Below are 24,574 nucleotides of genomic sequence, written 5' to 3'. Positions count from 1 at the left end.
AGGTTTGGATTTTGCTCCACACAGGGTCGATAAAGTCGAACTATTCCTGCAGATTTTTGGAAGCTGCAAGATGCTTGTGCAGTGGTTATCATGTTCCACCTCATCCCAGAGGTGCTCTGACTGAGTCGAGTGTAGGCAGCTGGAATAAACACAAGCTTCTGTCATGTTACAGGATCTATGTGCAGATGATGAGCACTTTGTAAATATATGTGTGTGTGTGTGTATATATATATATATATATATATATATATATATATATATACACACACACACACACACACACACATATATATATACACACATGCGATCACCTGCCTAATGTTGCCTCATCTTCTTGGTCTTAGCTGTCAGCAGCAGACACAAAAGTCAAGCCAACATTCAACAAGTCACACATAGACAGTGCTGAACTTATCTCTGTCCTTGTGGCCTTCCTGTTTTAAACATCTTTTCTGACCTCTCTCACTGACGAAGCATGTTTGGCATTGCTTCTGTTATCCTCACCATCCTGTATTAAGATAACATCCTTGACTAGTAACAATAAACATAGCATCTTCCAGATCTAACATCTGGCCTGTTTTACTATTCTTGCTAAAAAGTGACTAAACGTCTTGACCTTGTCTGCATGACAAATGACCGTCCCTTATAAAGTGGCCACTAAGCGTTTGTTCTGTATGTACCTTTATATATAAATGAGCATTGTAATTCAGTTTGTGTGTAGTGGTAAAAGAGATCTCAAAGGTCCGACTGAAGTGTGAAAAATAAACCCGGCCTGCCACCCTGCCAGTCAGGGTCACAGATCACAGAGCAGCTGGCGCCAGGGGGGGGTGGGGTGTTAAAGATGTGTTCAAGTGCAGCAGCCATTACAACCTGCTGTGTCTGTGTGTGTGCGCTTTCCATTTTGACTTTACACTTCCCCTAAGTGATGTTTAGAGTTTGTAACAAGCACTACTCTGGGGTTTAACAGTGTTGTAATACACATACTGTATAATACATGCAGAGGTTTGCATGGTTTGGATCCTTTTTTAGTGTATTTGTGCTGGGACATCTAAACCAAACAAACCTTAATCATGTTTTATGTCTGAAATTTGATGCAAGGAAAGTTATGCTGCTGCTGTTGGTAGTCACAACAGCATTTGTGCATCTCTCCTTACTGTAAATTATATATTCATATCCACTAGTATCATCTTTATCGACCTTCAGATCAAGGCTTTGTCAGCAAACTTTTCTTTAGCATCATTCATATACACATTTAAACATTAAAGGAAACTAGACAACCAGGGAAAACCTTTTTTCCCCTAACATGCATGCACACACTCATAACTATAGTGCTTTTTTCTTTCCCTTGGACCTTCACGCGCTGTCTCACTCTCTCTTTTATACACACATTTTAACGTTATTTCAGTCAATTATTTATGCATTCAAAAACATTTTTATCAGTCTCACACAGATGAACACATACACCTCATAGTCAACACAAAAACAAAAACAAAAACACACACACACACACACACACAAGCTCATTACATAAGCACATTCATGTACATACATAGAAAAAGAAAGGTATTGTTCATCGTAAATTAGAAAAAGCTCAGTTTTGAAAAGGCTTCTATTAGCTCTCGTACCTAAAACAATTTTTTTTTTACAGGGACTGGTTGGCCAGTAGTTTAGAGGGGAGCACGCAGAACAGTTAGGAAGGACGGAGTGTTTTCTTCTCTATCCCGTCAGGACAGTAACAGGTCAGATGTCCTACCTTCCTTCTGCGGGTCTTTAATATCAGCAGTACAAAGACAGAAATAAATGAAGCATTTTTTTTTTTTTACGCTTTTCTTTCTGTGTTCGGAAGCACATTGTGTCTCTGGGGAAAGTGGTACCATTGTACTTCATCTTATGTTTTCAACCCCTTCTCGTCAGCACATTTGGCTGTAGTCATTCAGGGTGGGGAGGAGAATACATGGATGGGGGTGATAATATTAGGAGCGTTGGGAACAGGAAAACATGAGGACATTCTTGATAAGAGGAACAAGTAACACAGTCTGTATTAATGGTCATCCTGGGATTTAACGGTCAATGTTAAAGTTATGGCCCAGTGGGTTAAGTTAGGCGTCAGAGGTTTCAGCGAAGTGCGTTGCACTGAGCTCCAGACATGGTCTTGGTAAAACTGGAGGATGGGGTTATCAGGTTAGGTGGTCTCCTTGCCCTGGGACCCAGTCACGGTCTTGATAGAGCTGAGCGTTCGATTGAACCAGGTTTTCTTGGCAGCCTGCACTTCGTTGAGGGCCAGACCCAGGTGGTGCTCCAAGTCCTGATTGAAGAGGAAAGAGAACTATCACTATGACAACCACAGAACAACAGGGGTCGAAAGAAGACTGCCAATAAATAACTAAATGAACAGATTTTGGCTCTTGTTTTTTTTTAGTATGGTCCTCTGTGTACTTTTTAAAAGATTTCTAGGATTTCTTACTACTTTGTCTTTTCTTAATCAGCAACTTTGATCCCAATTCTCTTCCCACTCTAAGAGATGCCATTAATCATATGTATACTCATCTTTCTTTTTTGACAACATTTTCGATAAACTCCTTACAGAGCTCCTTGCTGCTGGTGGTCATAAGCTTTCCACTTAAATAGTTCTCAGTCTTCTGGTCTCTTTTTTTTAAACTCACCACACTGGCCTCTTTCTAAGAAAATAAATCTCGACATTTTCTTGATTTCCCCAATTATTTACACACTGACCGTCAACTGTGCTTACATATATTTTTGAAATATTTATACTGTTTAAAAGCTCCCCACTTTAATAAGATTGCTCTTCTCTAATTATATTAGATATCAATGCTGTTTTAGACAGTTAATTACGGCAATGTTACTAATCATTTATAATAGGGCTGTCAAAATAATTAATCTGAGAAAAAATAACGCGTTAAAAAAAATAACGCAGATTAATCCATTCCATATTGACGTTTGACCCAGAGCCGTTCTAGTCACCATTGGACTGTAAAATGAAGGAGGGAGATGAGAATGTGCTGCCTGGATCATTGATTGGAACATTTACTTGTAAAAATCTTCTTCCTGCCAACCCTGGCTACCGAAATCTGGTGCCACTGATATGTCTGCGCTTCTCTCTGATGCTCTGAAACAGATAGGCAACACAAACACCACTGCACGTGACGCTAGTTAACACTATACTCGACAGCAGCTAACGTTAGCCTACCGCTAGCTAGTAGCTGGATTAAAAACGGTTAAAATGCTGACAGCTAACGCTAAACGGTGTAAAGTTTGACTGTGTTTTACTGTAAAGATTCAACACCGGTATGTAACAATCTGTAGCTGCCGTCGGAAAAACACAGACGGTGCGTTCAATGAAACTGGTAAACTATAGCTTCGTGGTGCATTTGAAGTTATTGTAAATGTCCATTTCCCATCTGGTGGTTGTTTTTGTCGTTCAACAGCAATTTACTAGTGAAATAAGTTATCGTTATTGTTATACATTATTATTAAATCATTTAATTTTGACCATATGGCCTTAGCAATACACAAGCCGTTCTTTAATGTCACCAACTGTTGTTTAGTACCCTTTTTTTCTTTTCTTTTTTTACTTTCTTAAAAAGTATCGGTTCAGGCACCGTTAATTAGGTATGCGATTAATTTTGATTAATTAATCACAGAGTATGTAATTAATTAGATTACATTTTTTAATCGATTGACAGCCCTAATTTATAAACATTAAATTAAGTGGAGCTCACCAATAATGCTCCCATATCTTGTTAATAGCTAATTTTCTGCTGTGATTTGTGGAGCATTGGCTGCCCGGTACTTCTTTTCATGTGGTTCTCATCAAGAGAGTAGAAATATGACCTCCCCTTTAATTGCTGTGCAGGTGACACACTCCTTTAACTTTAAAGCAGGTTGCCTAGGTTATTAAAAAAAAAATGGATGTCCCAAAACATTCTCTAGCTAAATGACTAGACTAACTGGAAATGATCTAGACTCTCCTAATAAAGCCAGCAGTATTCTCCCAATGAAATTGACTTGGCTATGTTCTTTATAAAAGTAGTGTTGAATGTGTCATCGCAACAAAGGCCAGTATAGCACAATCACTGTGCTCAAGGTCTGTCTGTATAATAGCTTCTACATTAGCTAGACGAGTCGTAATGGGATCAGAACTAGTTTGATTAAAGTTATATTGCAACTCAATAGATCAGGCATAACTCACAAGCTCCTCCAAAATCGAGGGTAAACCACGTGACAGGGAAATCCCTCGTATTAATGTATTTGTGGCCTCAATCATGTATGTTAATCTTGAACTCTCACACTTTGTAATTTAATTTTGGGCCAAAACTGTGTGTTAGTGTACCTGGATTTTGCACTCAGCCTCCACCAGCTGCAGTTTGGTCTGAGCTAGTTCCAGCTCCATCTCTCTCAGCTGGTTCTTCAAACCCTCTTTCTCCTCATCTGTCTCCTCAGTCCCCCCAGCAGGTGCTGTGGTTACAGCGGCCCGCACACGACCTTCTTTGTTGAAAAGACTACTGCACTTCTCACAGCCTTCCACTTTGGACTAGAGAAGGAGAAAAGAAGGTTAGAGGAAAAAACAAGGTAATAACTTAAATCTTTATACTAGTTGTGTGTATACCTAGTATACCTTTAAGCTTGAGTAGAGTAAAAAAAGCATTAGAGAAGAAATGCAGAATAGGAACAATAAAAGAAACATTCCAGGTTAGCTAAAAATATAGGCCAGCAGCTGATGCTTACAAAAACTGACTACACTTGTAGCCAAGCTCCAAGACTATCACTTTAGTTATGACTTTTTTATGACATTTTATTGGTATACTATGACATTATTTGTGTGGCTAAACTAAAGGTGCCCTGTCTATCTTTTTGCAGAAATGATATTTCTTATAATTTGAGCAGAGACAGCGCTATGCATATTTACTGAACCATGGCAGCTCATTAGTGTAGTAGCCATACAAGCCAACTATGCTTTCCTTCTTCCGTCATGGCTGCACTCCAACCTGCCCTTTTGTCAAAGAGCTCTTTTTGGGTAACCTTGTGCTGTATGTGATGAGCTATTATTAGGCACAGCACATTTGTGCAAGCAGCAAGCAACAGAAAATCCGTACAAAGAGAGGCATGCTGATTGCGCTGCAGGACACCCTATTAAGGTACTTTTTGTTGTTCATTTTCAAGTGTTAACTCATTCTAATACTGGCGCGTTATTTTTGCGATCTACGCTATACTGGAAGTGTTTGAAGGTGTAAAAATACTCAGCCTCAGACTAATCCAAGACAATACTACTGCATCACAAATACATATGTACAAATTATAGTTTTAGTGTTCCTGCTTCACTTGCTCTTCCGAAGTGTGGCTCATGGCTACTAACCATCCTAATGGCAGTGCAGGCCGGGTCCTGCTTAGTAGGTTGACTCCTTTGAGACCCCTTGATACATTAGCAGTAGTTTGCAGTAACAAGCAGCATTGTCCACAGCACCTCAGTTAGTTCTTAGCAAAACAGTTGACTATGTCTGTTAAGATATTCCCTCAAAATTAATATTTCATAACACTATTACATATTTGGATTAAATTGTCAATGGAGTTTAAAGCTGAATAGCAATTATACATAACGTTTCTTGGCTCATCCCTGCAGAAGTGGATGAGAGCATTAATGAAGCAGCAGAGTGCCAGAGCTGAAATTGTTTCTGTCGTCACTTCAAATATTTTTGGTGAATAAGTATGTCAGTATATTATTTAACATGCTTTAATATTTCTAATTATATATTATTCACATCAGTGTTCCCCTACTTCAGTTATAATTGTGATTGCTTAAAAATGTATTGCATTTGCTGCACCATTATTGTTGAATAATACAAGAACAAAAAAAGGACAAGAACAAACCAGATGATAGACACACACACACATAGAAGCGCTGCTACATCTGTTACAAGACTTGTCCTTGGTGCAATAAACCTTTTGTCTGTCCTTTTGTGAGTTCTTGGGCAGCCCTGACAGAGCTCTCTGCCAAAATGGCCATTCTCCCAGCTACAGTCTAAACAAACAGTTCACCAGCCAAGTGCTGGATGTGAGATGCCTGGCCCTGGTTCCTTGGCCCCCTTTGTCATTCTTCCCGCAAAAGCTTTGATTTCACTGCCAGACAAGACAGTAAGATGGCAACATAGTTCCCAACATATCTGCAAACTCTGGGAGTGAAAGATCTAAACTATTCTGTGCATTTCGGGCTCTGACGTTCTACATGGAGGTAACAACTGCATCTAGGGTTATAGAGTGTATCGACCATGCCTCAACTCTACAATGATGATAGAGAATTTCTGATACATGAAATACAAATTTAGAAGTTTTATACACTGTAAATAAAGCTCTGTAAAATATGTGTTGAGCATTTTCACTCTAAGTCTCCACTACATACATTCATTTTCCTAATTAGTGGGCTAACTGTAAAAGACATATACTGTACATTCATACATTTGTCCCTAACAGCACAGCTCTGCAATTATGATCCACTTATAGTCCAGACTGGTAATCTACAGCAGTGTTTGAGTGCACACAGCGGTGTTTCAAGGTGTGTGTTTGTGTGTAAAATTCACCCGGATTTTCTCCAGTTCTCCTCGGTTGGCTGTCTGTTGTTTCTCCAGTCGTTCACTCAGCTGGGAGCAGATCTATATGAACCAGAGACAGTGTGTTCAGTTACAGAGCTTTCAGACTGCCGTCAACGTGATCAACAATTCACCCAAAGTCCAATGAATTTCTACTGAGCCACTCAACGTGACGCTCAGCGTGACAGTACAGTACAGCTTTTGTATCTAGAGCTGCACCATGTTTGTCAGCTGAAGATAAATCAATTAAAAACATAATACAGATACACTAGCTTGTTTACTTTTTTGAGTCTTGCCAGTTTTATAATACTGTACATACATATTATCCACAGATTATATTAATATGTATGAGTTTAGAACATTGGTTCTACTAAGGTTGCAGGATGAAATAAAATGTGGAAAATATAAATTTCTATTACATGAATATATCGGTAACCCTATGTAATGAACGCCTCAAACTCAATCACCCTCCTTTTACTTCCAGCCCAAAAGCTTGTAGTATTTTTTTGTTATAGTAGAGCCAGGATATAATGGGACGAAGGAACACAAATGGACCAAAACCAAAATAGAGAAGTGTATTGTTCCACTGAGAAAGCTATTTTGATTCTGACCATACCACTGTGCACAACCTTGTTCGTGTTTCTTGGTAAATCAGTCTCTGTTGCACAGACTTCATCCTCTTACTCTTAAGTCCATTAGTGGTATCAAAAGGTCCTGTTTTTCCAGCAGGGCTCACCAGATGTACCCGCATGAGCATGCATCCTTATATATACCCAATCTCTTTCCCCGTCCTTCTATACCTATAACACAATGGCGCACACACACACACACACACACACACACACACACACTCTAGCTTGCCGACGAACGGAGAGATCGATGTGACATGAGTCATCCTAACGGGAACATCGGGTCATCCCACCTCTCTGTAGACAGACGATCTATCTCTCTATCTATTCCTGCTCTCTGCCTTTCTTTCTGGTTCCCTGTGGCACATACTGTATATCTTTCGTCATCCTCCTCCCCTTATAGATCAGTCTATACATCTATCGGTGTATCATTAGCTAAGCAAATATCCATCTCTTTCCTCCTACATGTCCTTTTTATCTTTTTCTCCTGTCATCCTCTCCTTCATTGGCTCTCAACTGCCATTACTAAACCCATTTCTCTACCTTCCCTTCATCATTACTGGTCATTTATCCCTCTTGATCATGCAAATGCCCTCTTGCTCTTTTACTCTCCCTGCCTCCTTATTTTAAAGAGTACTTCCCTGGAATGCTGGAAAAAAAATTTACTTTGTGAAGCTTTAACTTGAGCCACTAGCCTTCTGTCTTCAATAAGTGTTCTACCCCACATGGGAAGCAGGCATTTTCCTCTCATATTTTTTCATAATTTGTAGAAGGGCTAAGAGGAATATGGTGAGAGGACAGTGTGTTCTGCAGTGTTTTAAAGTCTATGTGAGAGGGAGGTAGGAAGAGGTACATGTCAGTAAGGAATCTTTATCACTGTACCATCTGCAAACTGTCGAGGATCATTTAGCTTATCTTAATTCAGGATGAACAGTATTGCTGTTTCCTTCATTCTGGTTATTGTTTTCTGACACTTGTTATGTCACATAACACTTTTTGTGCTTGTTTCTAATAGTTCAGGCTCAATACCCATGGGCCATATTTTGTTTTCATGTTGTTCATTTTCAATTTTTTCCCACAAACAATCTCTTGTTTTCTCTGTCAATAATGTATACAGTACGTATGCTTACAATGGGCATACAGTATTGTAAGCACATGCTGCTGTATGTTAATTGCTTCATCACACTTATGACATTATGTTTAAAGCTTTTAACTAGAAGCAGACAGTTAGGATGCAGTGCTCAATCAAAACATGTATTTTAGTATCCAGTATCAGAATTTTTAAAACTGTAAAAAATAAAATAAATATAATGCTAACAGGGCCTCAGAGACACACGCACTGGCACATGTCACTGTCCCTGGCAAATACCCGGGAGGCCTGAGTGTACATACGCAGGCTCCGCTCCTACAACAGGGATTACAGTACTCCACTTAACACTGCTTTTAGCTTCACCATTAACAGACGCTTCTCTGTCCTCGTAGGCTGGAGGGGCAATTAGCACACAAAGCTTTTTTGGCTCTAATCCCACAAAAAGAAACTTGGCATTCACAGCCACTGAAAAAGGAAAATGCTATTTGAAGAATAATTCTGGGTTGGAAAACAATTCAGGCTATTTTGGGGCATTCCACAATTTGTCAATCCCAGAGGATTGAATGCTGCTGTCCTCCCTCTACTCTCCTCCAAGGACTTCTGTTCATTTTCTCCCTCTCTCCATCTATCACCTCCTTAGTCCCTGTCACAAAAAGAACAATATTTTTGGACAAAGCTCCATTTTCACATTTAGCTCTGCTCAGCTGCATGCTAGCAATCTAAAGGCTGCTTTCACCCATAATACACACACAAACACACACAGGCACAACCATCAAATCCCTGACAGCTCAAAATCAGTGTTCAGATCTGCTATCAATATTTTTAGACTCAGGTGAAGTTAAGGTCTGTTTCTAAATTAGTCCTCTTGCTATTTGTGTCTGCCTCCACAGGCAGCGATACGAGCTGGATTGTTGCATAATGTCTGAATGTGCTGATGGTATTAGCACTTGATCTGGGTAGGTTTATATTTAAGCATTTAGTGACAGGATGAGATCTGAGAGGATGAAAATCACCGTAAGAGGAATTCAGAGAGACTGGAACTCAAAATATGCCTACAGGCTCAGTCATCAAAGGCTCTGGGTTCAGCTTAGTGACATTTCATACAATTAGAAGTTTCTTCAAGAACTAGAGGGATGAATGAAAACAGATTGCTCTCATATTGTTTTTTAAATATTTATAGCTAGTCTTGCGACAGTAATGGCTTGATCAGAGCTTAGATCTGAAAAGACGAGCCAAATAAGGAAAGATAAGTGAAGAAGAGGTGCTCAACCAGTCTTGTCACTGTAGTATTTGCACACTGAGTATTATCTTGACGATAACAACTGCTTGGCCTACTTAAAACATGAAAGGATCAGAACAAGAGTTGTTTAGTGTAATTTTTTTGAGATGTTAAGTGAAAAATAAAAAATCTAATCTAATTTAAATCTATATTCACTTTTTCATTTATGTTGTCTTTGAGATTTAAATGAACTAATAACTTCAAGCCATTACTTGCTGCTAAGCAGAGATTGCCAACTGTTGGCAGCTTTTGCTCAAGTTCTCTTCAGTCCTGTTAAACATTTTTAGTTGTTCATTTTGGGTTATTAAGTCTTCAATCAAGTAACCTTTTAAATGTCAGTAAAAATCTTTAAATTGTTAACGTGTGTTTAAACTAAACTCTAACGTGGATCTACTGTACAGAATTACTGGCTGTTTGTATCTGATCATCTACTGCTAACTGCTGTCTTACCCTGTTTCTTATGCACTTGCATCTTTAATTAGCATAGCTCCTCTTTGTTCTGTGTGTTCTTCCAGATCAATGCAGCTTTCTGCTCATCTACTTTAAATTGTAAAGCTCCTCATGAAATTAAATCTAAGCTACAGATTAGAATAAATTCTCTGATATAAATAATTAGTGTCCAGTTTCCTTCTTGCTGCTGGAAAACAACAGCAGCTGTATTAAAGTCAGCCGCTAAGCTTTTAACCAGAGCGAAGAGGTGTGACTTGTCAACACCTATTTTTGGCTCCCAGAAGGTTTTAGGATTGATTTAAAGATTTTATTGATTACCTTTAATTTCTTGGCTCCTTGCTATATTTCAGACCTTTTAGCTCCATATGTTCATGTGTGTAGACATTCCAGAGTCTAGGCATAAATCTAAGGGAGGCAGAGTTTGTTACATGGCAGTCCCAAGACTGTTTAATGACAGGGACATACAGAAAGGCTGGCTGACTCATTGTCATATTCTTTATTTATCTATTAATTTAATCAGAGTTTCATTTTATTTAATTTAGGTTAATGCTTATACATTTTATTTACCTGTATGATTTGTAATGCATTGTTCTTTGAGAAGGACTCTTATATTTGCTATACAAATAAGGATTAGTATTATCAGAAACGTTTTTATGCTCTTACAGTATTGACTAATGGTATTTTGCTGGTATTGCATTACTGGAGAACATACTGTAGTTTATCGGACAGGAATGAACACAAAAAGGTTTCAAGATACAATAGATGAAACAAAGGATGTGCGATACAGAATGCTGCGACTGTGAGGAACAACTCCATGTAAATATGTTCCTGTGTACATCCTGCTCCCTTTTATTTAAATATATTTACTTTTCATCCTTTTCTCGGCTTACATTTCTTACTTTTGTATTTAATTGTAGGTATATATGTATACTTATTAGGATGTATTAATATACATTGGTGCAATTATATAGTTAATTATTTGTATTTCTGTATTGGATGGACGTATGTATTGATCACGTTAAAGAGCCTTGGGAGATCTGTCTAGGCTTGTGGGAGGTTAAGTGGAGTGTAGAAGGGGTTATGATGTTGGATGTAAACTGAAAATCACAGTGTTCAAAAAGTTTAAAGGAAACTAGGGTTAGTCTGCCACAGTTTATAGTTTCACTTCTCCTAAATGTACTTGTGAGAAAAGAGACACACTTCAGTAATATGATTTAAACAGCACGGCTCATAGTACTGTACTATAAGCAAACTCAAAGGAATCAACACTCTTGCTAGACTTCTTAATTTGGGTCTTTTTAAGTGATGTCTGTACTATATCAATTCTAAAGCACACAATTCAGATTTGCAGTACATACCTGCTTATATTCTCCAATAATGGAGCCGTTCTTCTTTATCTCTGATTCAGACTTATCAAGCTCTCGTCTGCACATCTCCTTTAGCTGTGGAAGCAAACAAACACAGATACTGAGACCAAGGATGGGAGCCGAGTCAGAGGCCCCAGAGACCGTGTGACTGCCATGACGTGAAGAAGACAAAGAAAGGTATTGGCAGACTTGAAGCCCGGGGCAAAGTCATACCCTCAACGTAACCTCTATGCAAGCACATAAATCATTCACAGCTAGACCTACACACTCAAGAAGACAGGACACATTTAGAGGACAGCACTGAACACACATGGAAACAGAGGGCAGTGGTTCTGTCCTTCACCTCAGCGGTATTCTTCATCATACTCAAGAAAATCAACATCAAAGATGAACTGACTTCCTTTGACATTGGATGGATGGATAGAGGAAGCCCTGAAAATGTTTGGAATATAGTTTTTTCTACCAATTGTATGACATATTGGCCATACAATAATACATACAGACAGGGAGAAAATGGCATGGGCCGATAAAATGATAAAGTGGTTAGGAGACAGACCTACTGTATGTTGAAAGGTGAATACAGTATACAGAGAGACAGATAAATGCTTGTGTTTGGCATTTCCTGTATGTTTAAAGGGGATGTAATGGCTTATGGTTTAACATAACCAGTAATGGTATGGTCAGTACTGCTACCTCAGAAAAAGATAAATTACAGCCTTTTTTCAGACAACAGTGTAATAAACTAAAAGTAGACATGCCATGAGTCTGCATGTTTTATTCCTACCAAAAAAAGGTGATTATACCAATTAACACACCATCATCCACAGAAAGAGACCATCAGTAAAATCAGCCATCACAGTGTTTGGTTGGAATAAAACCTCCAGACTGTTGGCTCTGTTCATAAGATAGACTGCTCAGTCACAGCCTGCGACATTAATATTGCATATATCCTGCTAGTATCCCTCTTGGCCGCAGGACAGGAGATTTAAAGGACAATTCCGGCGCAAAACGAACCTAAGGGTTATTAACTGATGTGTACCCACTCTGTCGCTCTCTGGGACATGTTTTCATGCTAATCGAATGAGTTTGGAGCTTTAACGGGGCTACTGCGGACCGCTGGTTAGCTTGAAATGCTAGTATACGGGGCATGGGGACACTCAAATTAAATCGCTATTTAATACCACTAAGAAGGCTCGAAATATCACCACACTTTAACGTTAGCATAATTAGGGTCCCTAAATGTGAACCGAAGCATTGACAACGTTGTAAGTGTACAGATAGTTTATTAAAAAGATAGATTATAAAGACAGTCGCTTCATGTTTACTTGCGGGGAGCCATCTTGGGAACCAGTCATGACTAGTCGAACCCCGTGCAACGTGGAATCTCCATAGACAGTATGGGAATTCGACGTTGCACGGAGATATAGTTAACAGGCTGAAAAGTGCCTCATTGTTGGCTCTAACCTGTGCAGATTCTTCCTCCAGTCGTCTCTTCTCATCCTCAGAGTCCACCAGTTTCTGTTTGGTCAGCAGCAACTCTTTATTCAGGGCGTCTGCCTTCTCCTCAGCCTGACACAAACACACACGAAAAAAACAACCCAATGTCGAGGAGGTTATTGAAAGTTACACTTGCCCTACTTCTGTCATAGCTCTCTCTACGGTCCTTCTTTTCAAAGTAAGTCACACGAGCCTGACACACTAACGACATTTTGAGGTTGTGTAAATAAAGGTGTTACATTACTAAATGTAAGTGTATTTGTTGCACAAAGACACTCATGTCTGCAATCTTTCTCATTTTGTTTCAGTTCTTGCACAATCGTTCCACATCTATGGCATGCTTCTGTTAAGTGTGGTTACAGAAGTGAATCGCGCGCACACACACACACACACACACACACACGCACACACACGCGCACACACACACAATATTTTTTTCTCTTTGGCTTACGTTGTCGAGGTCTTTGCGCAGGGCTATCTTGCTGCTGACTAGTTCATGTGCCAGATCGTCATTCTCCTGCTCCAAACGCATGTTAGCCTCCTGCAAACGACGGTTCTCCCGCTGGACAGAGGCAGAGAATGAAACAAGAAAAAGAGGGGGACAGAAAAACAGAAGAGCGTGTGAACAGAAAGACGTGAGGGAACATGAAAGAGGAAGAAGAGTGAAGAGATAGCAGAGCATGGAAAATGAGTTAATCATGAAGAGTTGCGAATGAATGTGTAAGCATCTTTCCTGGCTGAGTGCAACAATATACAGAATGAGATTGTGTGAACTATGATCAGGTGAGAGCGTAATTACACAGCAAGAGTTACCTGTAATGTTTAACAGGGCATAACCTGTTTGTACATCATTAACAGCAACAGACAGCTGTATTAAAATACAGACATACATGTAAAATAATTTCCCAGAGATGAGAAGCATAGGAGTGAAGGGGATAATTTATAGATATCACACTTTCACTAGATATCACTATCCTATTTTCAAAAAAAGATTTAAAATTCCAGCATTTGCCTTACTTAGGAATAGATGCCATTTTGTTACGTTTACCTGTCTAACAAGCAAGTTTGTTGATGTAAATAATGCACACATTCTCATTTATGAGTACATGCTTTTCATTGAAATAATCCTGCTCAAAAAAGTCAAATGTTTTTCTTTAATAAAAGAAATGTCATTTTTAATGCCTTGATGTGCTCGCTAAAAATAGGATAAATGGAACTGACTCAAATGTAAACAAACAGGGCATTGGTAAAAATTACTTGAATACATAATTGCAGTTGTGATAATCTGAAATATGCGTAAGCATCTTAAAATGAAGAAACAATTGTAATCTGATTAAAACCAACCTGGCTTAAAGGTTGAGTGTATGAAAACCCTCAGAAACAGCAATAATACAAACATCTCAAAATATCTTGTTTGACATACAAAACAATGACATTGGTTGGTTGGAAGCATTTTTCAAGAGCAAACCAAGCAGGAGTTCAGTCACTGTAATTGATGATCTTGTACTATTTACAACCATCCTGCTACCCTTGAGATGACTTATGGCATGTACACTTAATGTTGTTTTTTTTTAGTGCCTTGTAGTATTTCTTTCCCAAACAAGGACTGTCAAGGTCTACAAAAAAAAAACACCATTGCTTTAAGACCATTTAGTGGTAACACCAAAAGAGTTCCAGAGTTGTGAGATGAAATGTAATACTTTGGATACTAAAATAGTTAAATTATAAACTATATAAATATAAATCAAGGACAGGGGATATAAATATTCCTGCTCTTGTCAGGAGAACCAAATCAGAGTTCCATGTCTTTTGAAAAGCAGATCTACCTAAATATCAAATTTATGGATAATTTGTAATGCTTAATATGCACAGGTGAATATGTTGGGCTGATGTCTACCTCATATCTCTCGATTGGGGCCTCCTGTTGCTCCTGCTGCTCCCTCAAGGTGTGGTACTCCTTCTCAAATTTCTTCAGCTTTTTCTGGCTGATCTGTTGGGCAGTGAGAGCAGACAAACGTGTTTGATACTCATCAACTATAGCACACACACACAACGAATAATTACACTAATAAATGCAATTATACAATAGTATCTGGCTCATGCACTAAAGGTGGCTGCCAGTGAAGAATCTTTCCCATCTTTTGTAAACAAGCACACAAGATTGGTAATCGTTGCTGGACTGTGGCGTTCTCGAGTTCAGTCCAGCTTTGAATAAGATGTAATGGAACATGTTGAGAGATTACAGGCCCTATTTGCTACTGTTTATTTTTGTCTGACAAGCTGGTATGTGGGGATATCACTGTCCACACTGTCCGGAGTAACTCATGACACCTTACTGTTTCTTTGATATTTAAAAAGTTACTACAATACGCAGTAATCAAAGATTATAGCATTTTGAAATTAGGCTGTTAACACCAAAGCATGCACATTAACAGGGGCTGAATGTTCCCTGAAGAAAGGAAGGAATGTGTATACCAACTTTTATGGCTGATTGAGATAACATTGTATTTTCTAATAATGGATTACTATATAATTATTATTATTATTATTATATAATCAATTACACACTTTTGTGGCTTTTGTGCCGTTTTACTGTTTTTCTTAAGGAACCTGAAATTCTCTAGTTCAGTATGGTTGCAGAAAATAGCAGAGTCAAATGAACTGTGAACAAGTTTCTCTTGGCAGGTAAAACTAAATTGCATCAGTTCACACTACAGTATTCATCGTCTCCACAAAACACAAAATTCAGTATACAGAGTTTAGGTTCAGTGCTTCACCTCAGATCGCCCAAAGCGGGCAAAACAGAGTCTTATTTAAACACACGCTTACAGTCAAATTCATGCCTACAGATGCAGTTTGCTTACACACTGCATTTAAGCAATCTCACCAACAGGCCTCTCACTGCCCAGCTGCTGCCTTACATTTTGGCTTTTAAAAAGAGACACTATATATGTTCATGATTTTCAGCATGAAAGAGAGATTTGCTTGTCAATTCTGTGAATTTTAATGCATTTAGTTAAGTCTGCATCATCAATGAACCGTTGGTCTTTGCATGCATACCTGCATGTGTGTGTTACAGTCTCATGCTCAATGTTATTCTACAGTATATCAGAGCCAAATCCTCCCAGCACTCTTCATCTAATGATGTTAGCAGAACTGGGACAGCATGGCCCACATGTTGTCCTGTTTGTTCTAAGTGTGTCTCTGCAAGTGTGTGTGCTTGTACATGGGAGACAGACAAATGAGTGAAAAAGTACAAGAGGTCATTAAAAGGGCAGGAGTTGCCTCATTCATCTCCTTTCTCTTTCTTTTTTTCCTCCTTTCTCTCACAGCCTTGACAGACAGCTGGGTCTCCAGAAGTTACTACTTAGAAAAGCAATAAGGAACACAGAGCAACTATGGCTCTCTCAAGCACAGCCATAATTTATAAACACAAAACATTTCTCATCTTACAAGTCTTGGATCAATTATGAATTAGCAAATTACCTGCGCAGTACCATCAGTATTGTTTTCTTAAGTACACTAGAGGAAAACACTGGCTCTCTTCCAGGTGATTTGATAATCATTATCTGCTCTTCTGAAACTAAAATCCTATTACAAGCTGTCTTCACCTGGATAGCTGTAACTGTATAAAAATACCTATGCAGACATGCTCATATGAACTAGAGAGAAAGTTTTGAGCTATGACATAGACATAAAGAGATGGAAACTAAAACACACAGGTAAACAAAAACAAAAAAGCAGGCATTCATGATTTCTATTGAAATGATGATGTATTAGCTTTAGAAGTCAAAAGGTTGGCAGACAAGATGAGGAAGTAGGTGTAACAACTACACACTGAGACAACTTTAATGACCCTACTTTGACCCCGAGATTGTCTCCTGAATAAATTTCGTGAACTGACTGTAGTTTCCAACTGTCACATATTCACTTCAAAATTATTCAAATTATAATGACCTTTGACCACAATTACTATGTAAAGTAGTTTAAAAAGTTTTACTTTAAGTTTCTACTGGAACTCACACAGGCACTACGATAGCTGTACTATAATAAAAATATAGATACGCTTACTGATTCCATAACTTTACAACAACCTTTTACTTTCCTTTTCTTGAGATAGGATTACTATAATCCTGATTTATGAAGCAGGGAAGGGATGAGCAAACAGTTCAAAGGGTCAAGGACCAAAATGTTTGACTTTAACCTCTGGTACATAAATAAAATATATTTTAAAATTCCATGTAGCCAATTTAGTTCTCCATAACTTTGTGCTTTTTAGCATCAACATGTACATGGCTAACCTCCCCAGGTAGGTCATCCAAAGGTCCAAACTTTACATCATGTTTTAAACAACACTATTAGATATCTGACATTAACTGCATACCTGGCAAATCTGAGCCAAAACGCTCAATAAAGTCAGAGCACCTGGCAGTGCAGAAAGATTTGTGGTCCAATCAGAAGGCAGTGTCACCCGTCAATGAGGGCACCAGTAATCTGGTCAGTTAATCCCTTTATAGTGACATCCAAGCTTCAGATTAGCCTACCTTGATTCAGATTTAATTCCCAGCTCCACCACTGCCATACTCACTGAGGTCAAATGACTTCTTGGAATTATTTTGTCTTGCCACATACAATAATGTGCGGGAAATAACTTCTTAAAGCAGTAAATTGTAGGTCAATATGCATCAATGTAACTAAATACAGGCATTTTATTCAAATGGGTACAAATCCCTTACAATGCAAGCATAACTAAAGCTTAATGATTACATTTAACATAATAAGACAAAAGCAGCACATATAAGGAAAACAAGGATTCCATTTGAGAGGCCTCATCAGCCCAACCTCATGATTTATGATCAGAACTGATGCCTCCAAGATGAGTACTGAAACATCTTCAAAACCGCACACACAAGTACAGTTGCCTCTGATTTAGATCCGCTAGATTTGTCTCTGCCTTCCACCTGTCTAACTGGGAACCAAAAAGCTCAGATCTCTCTCCATGCTGGCTCCTTTACAGAGTTTGTGCTAATAAATATCTCTGCCCAAAGTTACCTTCAAAGTCAGGGCCCTCTTAACTAGACCAGACTGCTCAAAACAGGTCAGGACACAGGGGTAAGTGTGTGTGTGTGTGTGTGTGTGTGTGTGTGTGTGTGTGTGTGTGTGTGTGTGTGTGTGTGTGTGTGTTTTTGTGTGTGTTTAAGAGACAGACAGAAAGCGAGAGGTGTGTGTGTGTGTGTGTGTGTGTGTGTGTGTGTGTGTGTGTGTGTGTGTGTGTGTGTGTGTGCATTGCATCTGTTAAACTTGATTTAAAGTTCAAAAGTGGCCCCTACTGGTATTAAAGTAGTACTGCTGGACTACAACGAAGGTTTCTCCACGGACTCAATCCATTACATCTTATATTGTTTATCTGATTAGTAGACATACTGAGTTTTCTGTTACAAATATTCTATTACTGTATTACTCTATTATTATTTATTAATGTTTGAGGTTTTCTGAACATTTTGAAGACCATTAGCTTTACCACATAAGGGACTTGTATACATTTCTATTTTTACTCAAAATGAAAATTAGGTTACTAACAACACGTTGAATACAAAACTAAACCTATTTTAAGAGGCTTGTATAAAGGATGTAAGGCTGAAAAAGACACTGCTACGTTATTCTTTTTTTTTTTTTAAACTCTTTACTCACCTTTATGCTACAGGCCAGCTCCATCAGTTTCTTTGCGTTTTCTTCAGAGCGGTACCTCTTTGGAACCGGGACACGAAAGAATTTGAGTGCACCTTCGAAGTCTGTTTGGATCAAATCGTCTTTTGATGTCTGAGGAAAAGGAGGATGGGAACATAAAAGTAAATTATAAAACCTTTACACAAGCTGGAGTAGACTGTTGGTAGGACATTTATTTCCCTTTTTGCAACATGAAGCAGCACGATCCTCACTGGTTTACACAATTTTCTGAACTATATATGATAAATAATAGGTTTGTGATAAAAACTAACTTAAGTCTAGAAACAAGCATATGATAAAAGTTGCTCAGATTTTTTTTTTTTTTTTTTTTTAAACAAAATGGATCCCTCTTTTGTTCTCAATAGGTGACACTACACTAACATCTTTCCTTGGTTTGATTTTCTTACTCAGAGCTGTTGTCGCTAGTGGTGGTCGTGTGTTTGTGCGAGCATCTGTGTGTCTTCATAACAGCTCGGGCTACTTTACCTTCAGAAGTGCCAAGGCCACATTGAAGATCACACTGATGCCCTGAAAATAAAGACACATTTTTCATGGAGTTACTGTAGGTTCAAAGAAATAAAAATAGACATGGGTTTAACTGTCTAAAAGTAATAAAAACGGTGCATGCTGTGTAGTTTTTATGTACTTTAAAATATGATTTGCCATAAATGGACACATAATACACAATAATGACAAAAGCACATTTCCAGATTAATTTAAACAAAAAGAGAAATGTCTAAACGATATACAGTACATAATCAGACACATTATTTAGTGCTGCAGTCCCTGCTAATAATATTCATTTACCAGCATTGCCTATTTAAATTTGCTCAATGTCCCCTACTCTTCCTTGCAGCTTATTTATCAGAGCTGTCAGACTTTATGGGAGGTTGAAAAACAATAAACATAACATCCCTCTACAGAGCTTCAGGATTTGGCAGGTCAACTTAAAGACATGCGGAGACATTCCAGTTGTCTTGGCTTGGACCGCCATGCTGAAAAGTCAACCTTCCCCTTAGTCTAATAAGGTTGAGTGTGATTTAAAGCAGGCTTTCCTCTCTGTTCTTTGGTCTGTCCATCATTTCCTAGATCTTGAACAGTCCCCCGTTCTTGCTGTTGCAATATATCATTACAGAATCATGATGCCCTGCATTATTCAGGTAATTTTTGGGGCATCATTTTCACTAGATGTAGCTTTGAAATTAAGGCCAAAAAAACATATTAAAAACTACTCTACTCTGAGCCCTTCAAGTGGATGAATTACTGACTTTGACCTAACAGCCAGCTCTTGGAAGAGTGTTCAGTGTTCCACGTCTCGCTTCAAAACTTTATTATTATATCAAGTCCTGGGGGCTCTTAGTGCTTGAATTTGCCATGGTCAACAAATCAGTCAACCAACAGATCAAAATAAACAGGATGCACATGAGCTCAGTTTGGAGTGTCATAGCAAATGATTCCTTAGAGTACATGTTTCTCTTTGTCAGTATGGGATAATGTGCATACATAAATGGCAAAAATAAATTAATTGAATTGGTTGAAATTGAAAATTAAATCTGTAACACAGAGTGTTTGGGTCTTTCATTACCAACCTCACACAGTAGCAGGTCAATGATGTGGAAGACCATGTAAAGAGGGAACTTGGCTGTGAAGAGGGTGAGGAACCACTGAGAGGCATACATATGAGCCTCCAGACCCACATTCAGGAAATGGTTGTACAGGTCTGGTATATATTCCTGTTTAAGACAGAGAGAAAGCAAATGACAGAAGGAGGTGGGGGAAATAAACACAGAGGTAAAGAAAGAAAGAAGCAATTAGACCAATTGTATGACAACTAACACATTTTTTCAGCCTGATTATGCGTGAACACAGTGAAGTCGACCACTGTTATGGTGTACATTCAGAAAAAACACTTTAGATCTGCAAATGGCACACACATACCTGCATGAGTCTCTCAAGTTGGAAGAACTTGCAATGCAGATCTTCAAAGTTCTGCTTGAAAAGGTCCCTGAGCCCGTAATCAAACATGATTTTGACCAGCACACTGAAAGCCTGCTCCTCTGGCATCTGAAGAAGACGGTTTTAGTAAGTATTACCTTCTGCCAATTCATATCCTAGTAACACAGGTTTCAGATGAGGCTAATATGGCAAACCTTTTAATTCACAGCTTTCCCATATGAAACTACCTGAACTTGTTAAAGAAATCCTTACAATGTTGTTATACTTTGCACACATCTCCCCTGGTCCATCAGCTTCTAAGAAGACATTGACATTGGATGTCCACTAGGTGGCAGTGTTGACATACCAATGAACTGCAGGAGGTCCTAAAGGCTAGCCTAGCCTAGCTTGGCACATGTACACAAACACATTATATTTTATTTATAAAAGTAAAATTTCAGTGTCCCACAGATACCAACTTGCATCTGAAATCTTTCTCAAACTGTTTTTGTGCAGTAACAGTAACAGTACATCATGCATTTCACATCCTACACTTAATATACCACAGATAAAGGCTCTAAGACAGGGGTCTTCAACGGTTTTTAAACCAAGGACCCTTTAACTGAAGGAGAGACGGAGCAGGGACCCCCTACTACTAATATTGTATAAAATTAAGTTGCATATTAAACTGGACCTACAATAAAGTGTAGGGCAGCCTAAAGCCTTTATATATACCTTTTTAGTGCACAGAATACTAAGCTATCAAAATAATAATTGTTGGTTTGATTTTATAAATATTTTAATGTTAAACATACATGTGGCACAGTGATTAGGATTAACTGTATCTGTAGAAGGCTACCTCAAGCTTGATTTATACTTCTGCATAAAATCTACGCAGTTGCTATGTACGTAGGTACGTGGAGACACAAACCTACGCCGGACCCTACGCCATAGCCTGACATGCACCTCTCGAAAAATGTAACTACATTTACATGTTGCAACGCTACCAAGGCCGTTGCTTGGTAGCGTTGTATTTCCCCCGACTCTTTTCCTGGTTCTCCTTCTCCATAAACAACATGAAATCAAGGAGAGGGTTAACTTTTCCTGCTAAAGATGTCCCACCGTGGTCAGAAATTACAGGGGAGACACTTTGTTTCTCTCACTATGACTCTAGAGTCACTACTCGCAGTACTACGCACACAACAACGCACAAGTATAAACATCAGGCCACTTAAGTAGGCTACGACGAAAGCTCTGTGTGGAGCCTCCGCAGAACCATAAATCAAGCTTATGTGACTACCTTACCCATAGGCCAGAACAGCCTATCATCAGTGGGGATTTATATTCGCTAATAATGTTAGATTCATGTTAAGACATTTTAATTTGAAAACACTTTCAAAAATTAACAATAATTTGGAGGCCCCCCTGCAGTGACTCTGAGGACCCCCTAGGTGTCCCGGGCCCCTCTCTGCTCCAAGACATTCTAAATAAGGCAGGCCAATCATATAGCACTGCAGAATGTCAAAAAAAGATACAGTCCCTCTCAGCTCTTGAAAGTGGATTAAATTGGATAAGACTTTTGCTGGATCCTGCTGATATGTGAACTCACGTGCAGCAGTAGCACAGCAGCCAAGAAGGATTGTCCCTGGCAGTAACCAATCTCCTCATCGTAAACAGAGTAAGCCTGAAGGAGAGGACAAAGGCAAACGGGCACACAGTAAATAAGTTTCACAGTGAATTCAAAAATTTATGAGAAATTAAATTATGATAAAATCATTAAAAAAAATTCTGGGTTGTGCTTGTCCAACTATTGTATAATAGATGTTTATCCAAATGTTTGCAACTGAAGCCTGAAATGTAATGTGATAGAGAGCTGAAGGTTGTGGGTAATTTGAACAAAAAGACCAAATATTTTTCCTTAGAAGTTGACGAACCAGTCAAGGGTGAGTTCAGTGTCAGTACACTGAACTTTTAGACAGGCAGTGAGAAAGATGGCGCAAGCTACATTGGAAGCTTAACACAGCTTTAAATCAAACAGAAAAAATTAAAGAGAAGTTGAGAAATTACACACAAACAAATAAAGAATAACATAGTGTGCATACCATTATATCAGTCAAATGGAATTTGTTTGTTTATTTTTTTTATCTCACAGCAGACTTGTTGGGCTACAGAGCACTTGAATTATAGTGTACAAACTGTTGAGAGTAATATCTAGTAGTTTGTATTACCTTTTTAGAAATCTAAAGTTGTTTAAGTGTTTGCACTGTATGCTTTACGTCTTCAAACACACTTGACTGTATTGTCAAGGGCCTCATTACTGGTATTAGAATAGCAGTAAAGGAAGACAAAGATGAGGTAATGATCTGGAGTGAGGGACAGGAAAAAAATAAAAAATTACAATGAGACTGTTAAAAAGACAAACAGAAAAGAAAGGTTAGGAGATTGTTGGTATCAAGGAAATGGAGTAAATATGAGGGGAGGGAGCAAGGGAAAGGGGGCTGTAGTGGCCTACTGAGCTACAAACACAAATAATGAGTACAAGTCAAACAGACAAAGTGTGGATCAATCCATACACAGAGGAAAGGGAGGGCCCACTGAATTATTCAAACACACCTGAGGAGGTGCTTGTCTGGAAAAGAGATGGATGTCCTTACCTGTATTATACATCATGAATGAAATGACAATGAACAAAGTGCAGCTAGTTTATGTGGGATTATGGAACTATAGGTTGAAATGTGTGTATATCTCAAATGTATACATGTTAATTCTCATGAGAAAGAACTGACACTTAACAATGACTAAGTATTTTATGACAAGTTGCCAGGTTTGCCTAGTGTCTAGAGTGTGTGTGTGTGTGTGTGTGTGTGTGTGTGTGTGTGTGTGTGTGTGTGTGTGTGTGTGTGTGTGTGTGTGTGTGTGTGTGTGTGTGTGTGTGTGTGTGTTCGATCGATTAGAAACTTGTGTTTCATTTCTAGACAGGCAGTGGCTGTTATGAACTCGCTGAACCACCCAGAAACAGAACGGCTGTTCAGTTAATTAATAAACAGTTCCCTTTAGCTGTGACAACTCGCACTACTGCTCTGCAAACTTTGTCTTCAGACCAACTGTAGCAAGCAAGTCATTTACACAACAATTACACCGTATGACATGGAAACGTGAATCTTTTTCACATGCATCCTGCTTTAAGTGGTTCTTGCAAATGAAGACAACTGCTACCAAAAAGACCAACTGTTTATGTCTCCAATTACAGTTTTACAGCACTGTATTATGCTCAGTGAGGTTAGGGCCACAACATTTATAAAAAATCACCCAAAAAACACTTGTGACAGAGATTGTACAGTAAAAATGAATCCGTTATTTACTATGACGGATAGGGTCGTAGGAATTCCATTAAACTTTATTTTAAATAGAGGATACATTGGGTGAAATTTCTGAAAAGATGGATAAAAAAACAGGTATTGTTTGTATATGTTCTGCATTTAAATTAAATTTCAATGCAGTCAATGTTGATCAGAGTGGAGAATAGAAGAAGGGAAAAAATGCTTGTTTCTGTACCTTTCTCTACAAAAGGTTTACAGCTCATTTGGTATACTGTCAGCTGTAGCTATTTAACTGGCTCCATAATGGCCTGTTGACTTTAAAAATGTAATTTAAACATCCTCTTGCATGTGTGAGTGTCCCACCTTGCAGATCTTGTAAAGGGAGTCTTGTCCATCTCCTCCAGTGTCTTTGAAGTAGTCATGAGCTGGGAATGTCCTGTTAATGTCCCTGGTGATGGCACTGTCCTGAGGGGATTCCTAATAATGACACACAAGAAGTTTTATTAGCGAACTACTGGGGGGGGGGAAATCCATAGATGCCCAGCAGTGGTCAGTGTACCTCAGTATGTGAAGGCAACACACTGCTGAGATTTACAGTATACTACTGGAGGCACAGAATGTTCTCTTCCACAGTACAGACTGTACATCTACCCTGTATCTCTACTTATCTTTTTTCTGTCC

At 38.7% G+C, this 24,574-nt stretch overlaps 1 protein-coding gene across 4 annotated transcripts in view; it reads right to left on the bottom strand.

Annotated features, from left to right (window-relative positions):
- Positions 1–1,760: 1,760 nt before the first annotated feature.
- The window catches only part of LOC116035013 (rab GTPase-activating protein 1), a 71,210-nt gene continuing 48,396 nt past the window's right edge, over positions 1,761–24,574 (bottom strand). For all 4 annotated transcript variants that reach the window (XM_035995912.1, XM_031277888.2, XM_035995953.1 and 1 more), the window contains 13 exons: positions 24,257–24,370; positions 22,183–22,257; positions 20,577–20,702; positions 20,228–20,371; positions 19,125–19,166; positions 18,603–18,731; positions 14,809–14,901; positions 13,363–13,473; positions 12,879–12,983; positions 11,406–11,489; positions 6,591–6,662; positions 4,349–4,549; positions 1,761–2,302 (listed from right to left, as the gene is read on the bottom strand). In XM_035995912.1, coding sequence (XP_035851805.1) covers positions 2,180–2,302; positions 4,349–4,549; positions 6,591–6,662; positions 11,406–11,489; positions 12,879–12,983; positions 13,363–13,473; positions 14,809–14,901; positions 18,603–18,731; positions 19,125–19,166; positions 20,228–20,371; positions 20,577–20,702; positions 22,183–22,257; positions 24,257–24,370 — 1,419 coding nt within the window. In that variant the 3' untranslated portion in view covers positions 1,761–2,179. The remainder of the gene's footprint in view (positions 2,303–4,348; positions 4,550–6,590; positions 6,663–11,405; positions 11,490–12,878; positions 12,984–13,362; positions 13,474–14,808; positions 14,902–18,602; positions 18,732–19,124; positions 19,167–20,227; positions 20,372–20,576; positions 20,703–22,182; positions 22,258–24,256; positions 24,371–24,574) is intronic.

The sequence above is a fragment of the Sander lucioperca genome, chromosome 1 (assembly GCF_008315115.2).
Source record: "Sander lucioperca isolate FBNREF2018 chromosome 1, SLUC_FBN_1.2, whole genome shotgun sequence".
Lineage (NCBI taxonomy): Eukaryota > Metazoa > Chordata > Actinopteri > Perciformes > Percidae > Sander > Sander lucioperca.
This window is presented reverse-complemented; position numbering and strand designations above follow the sequence as displayed.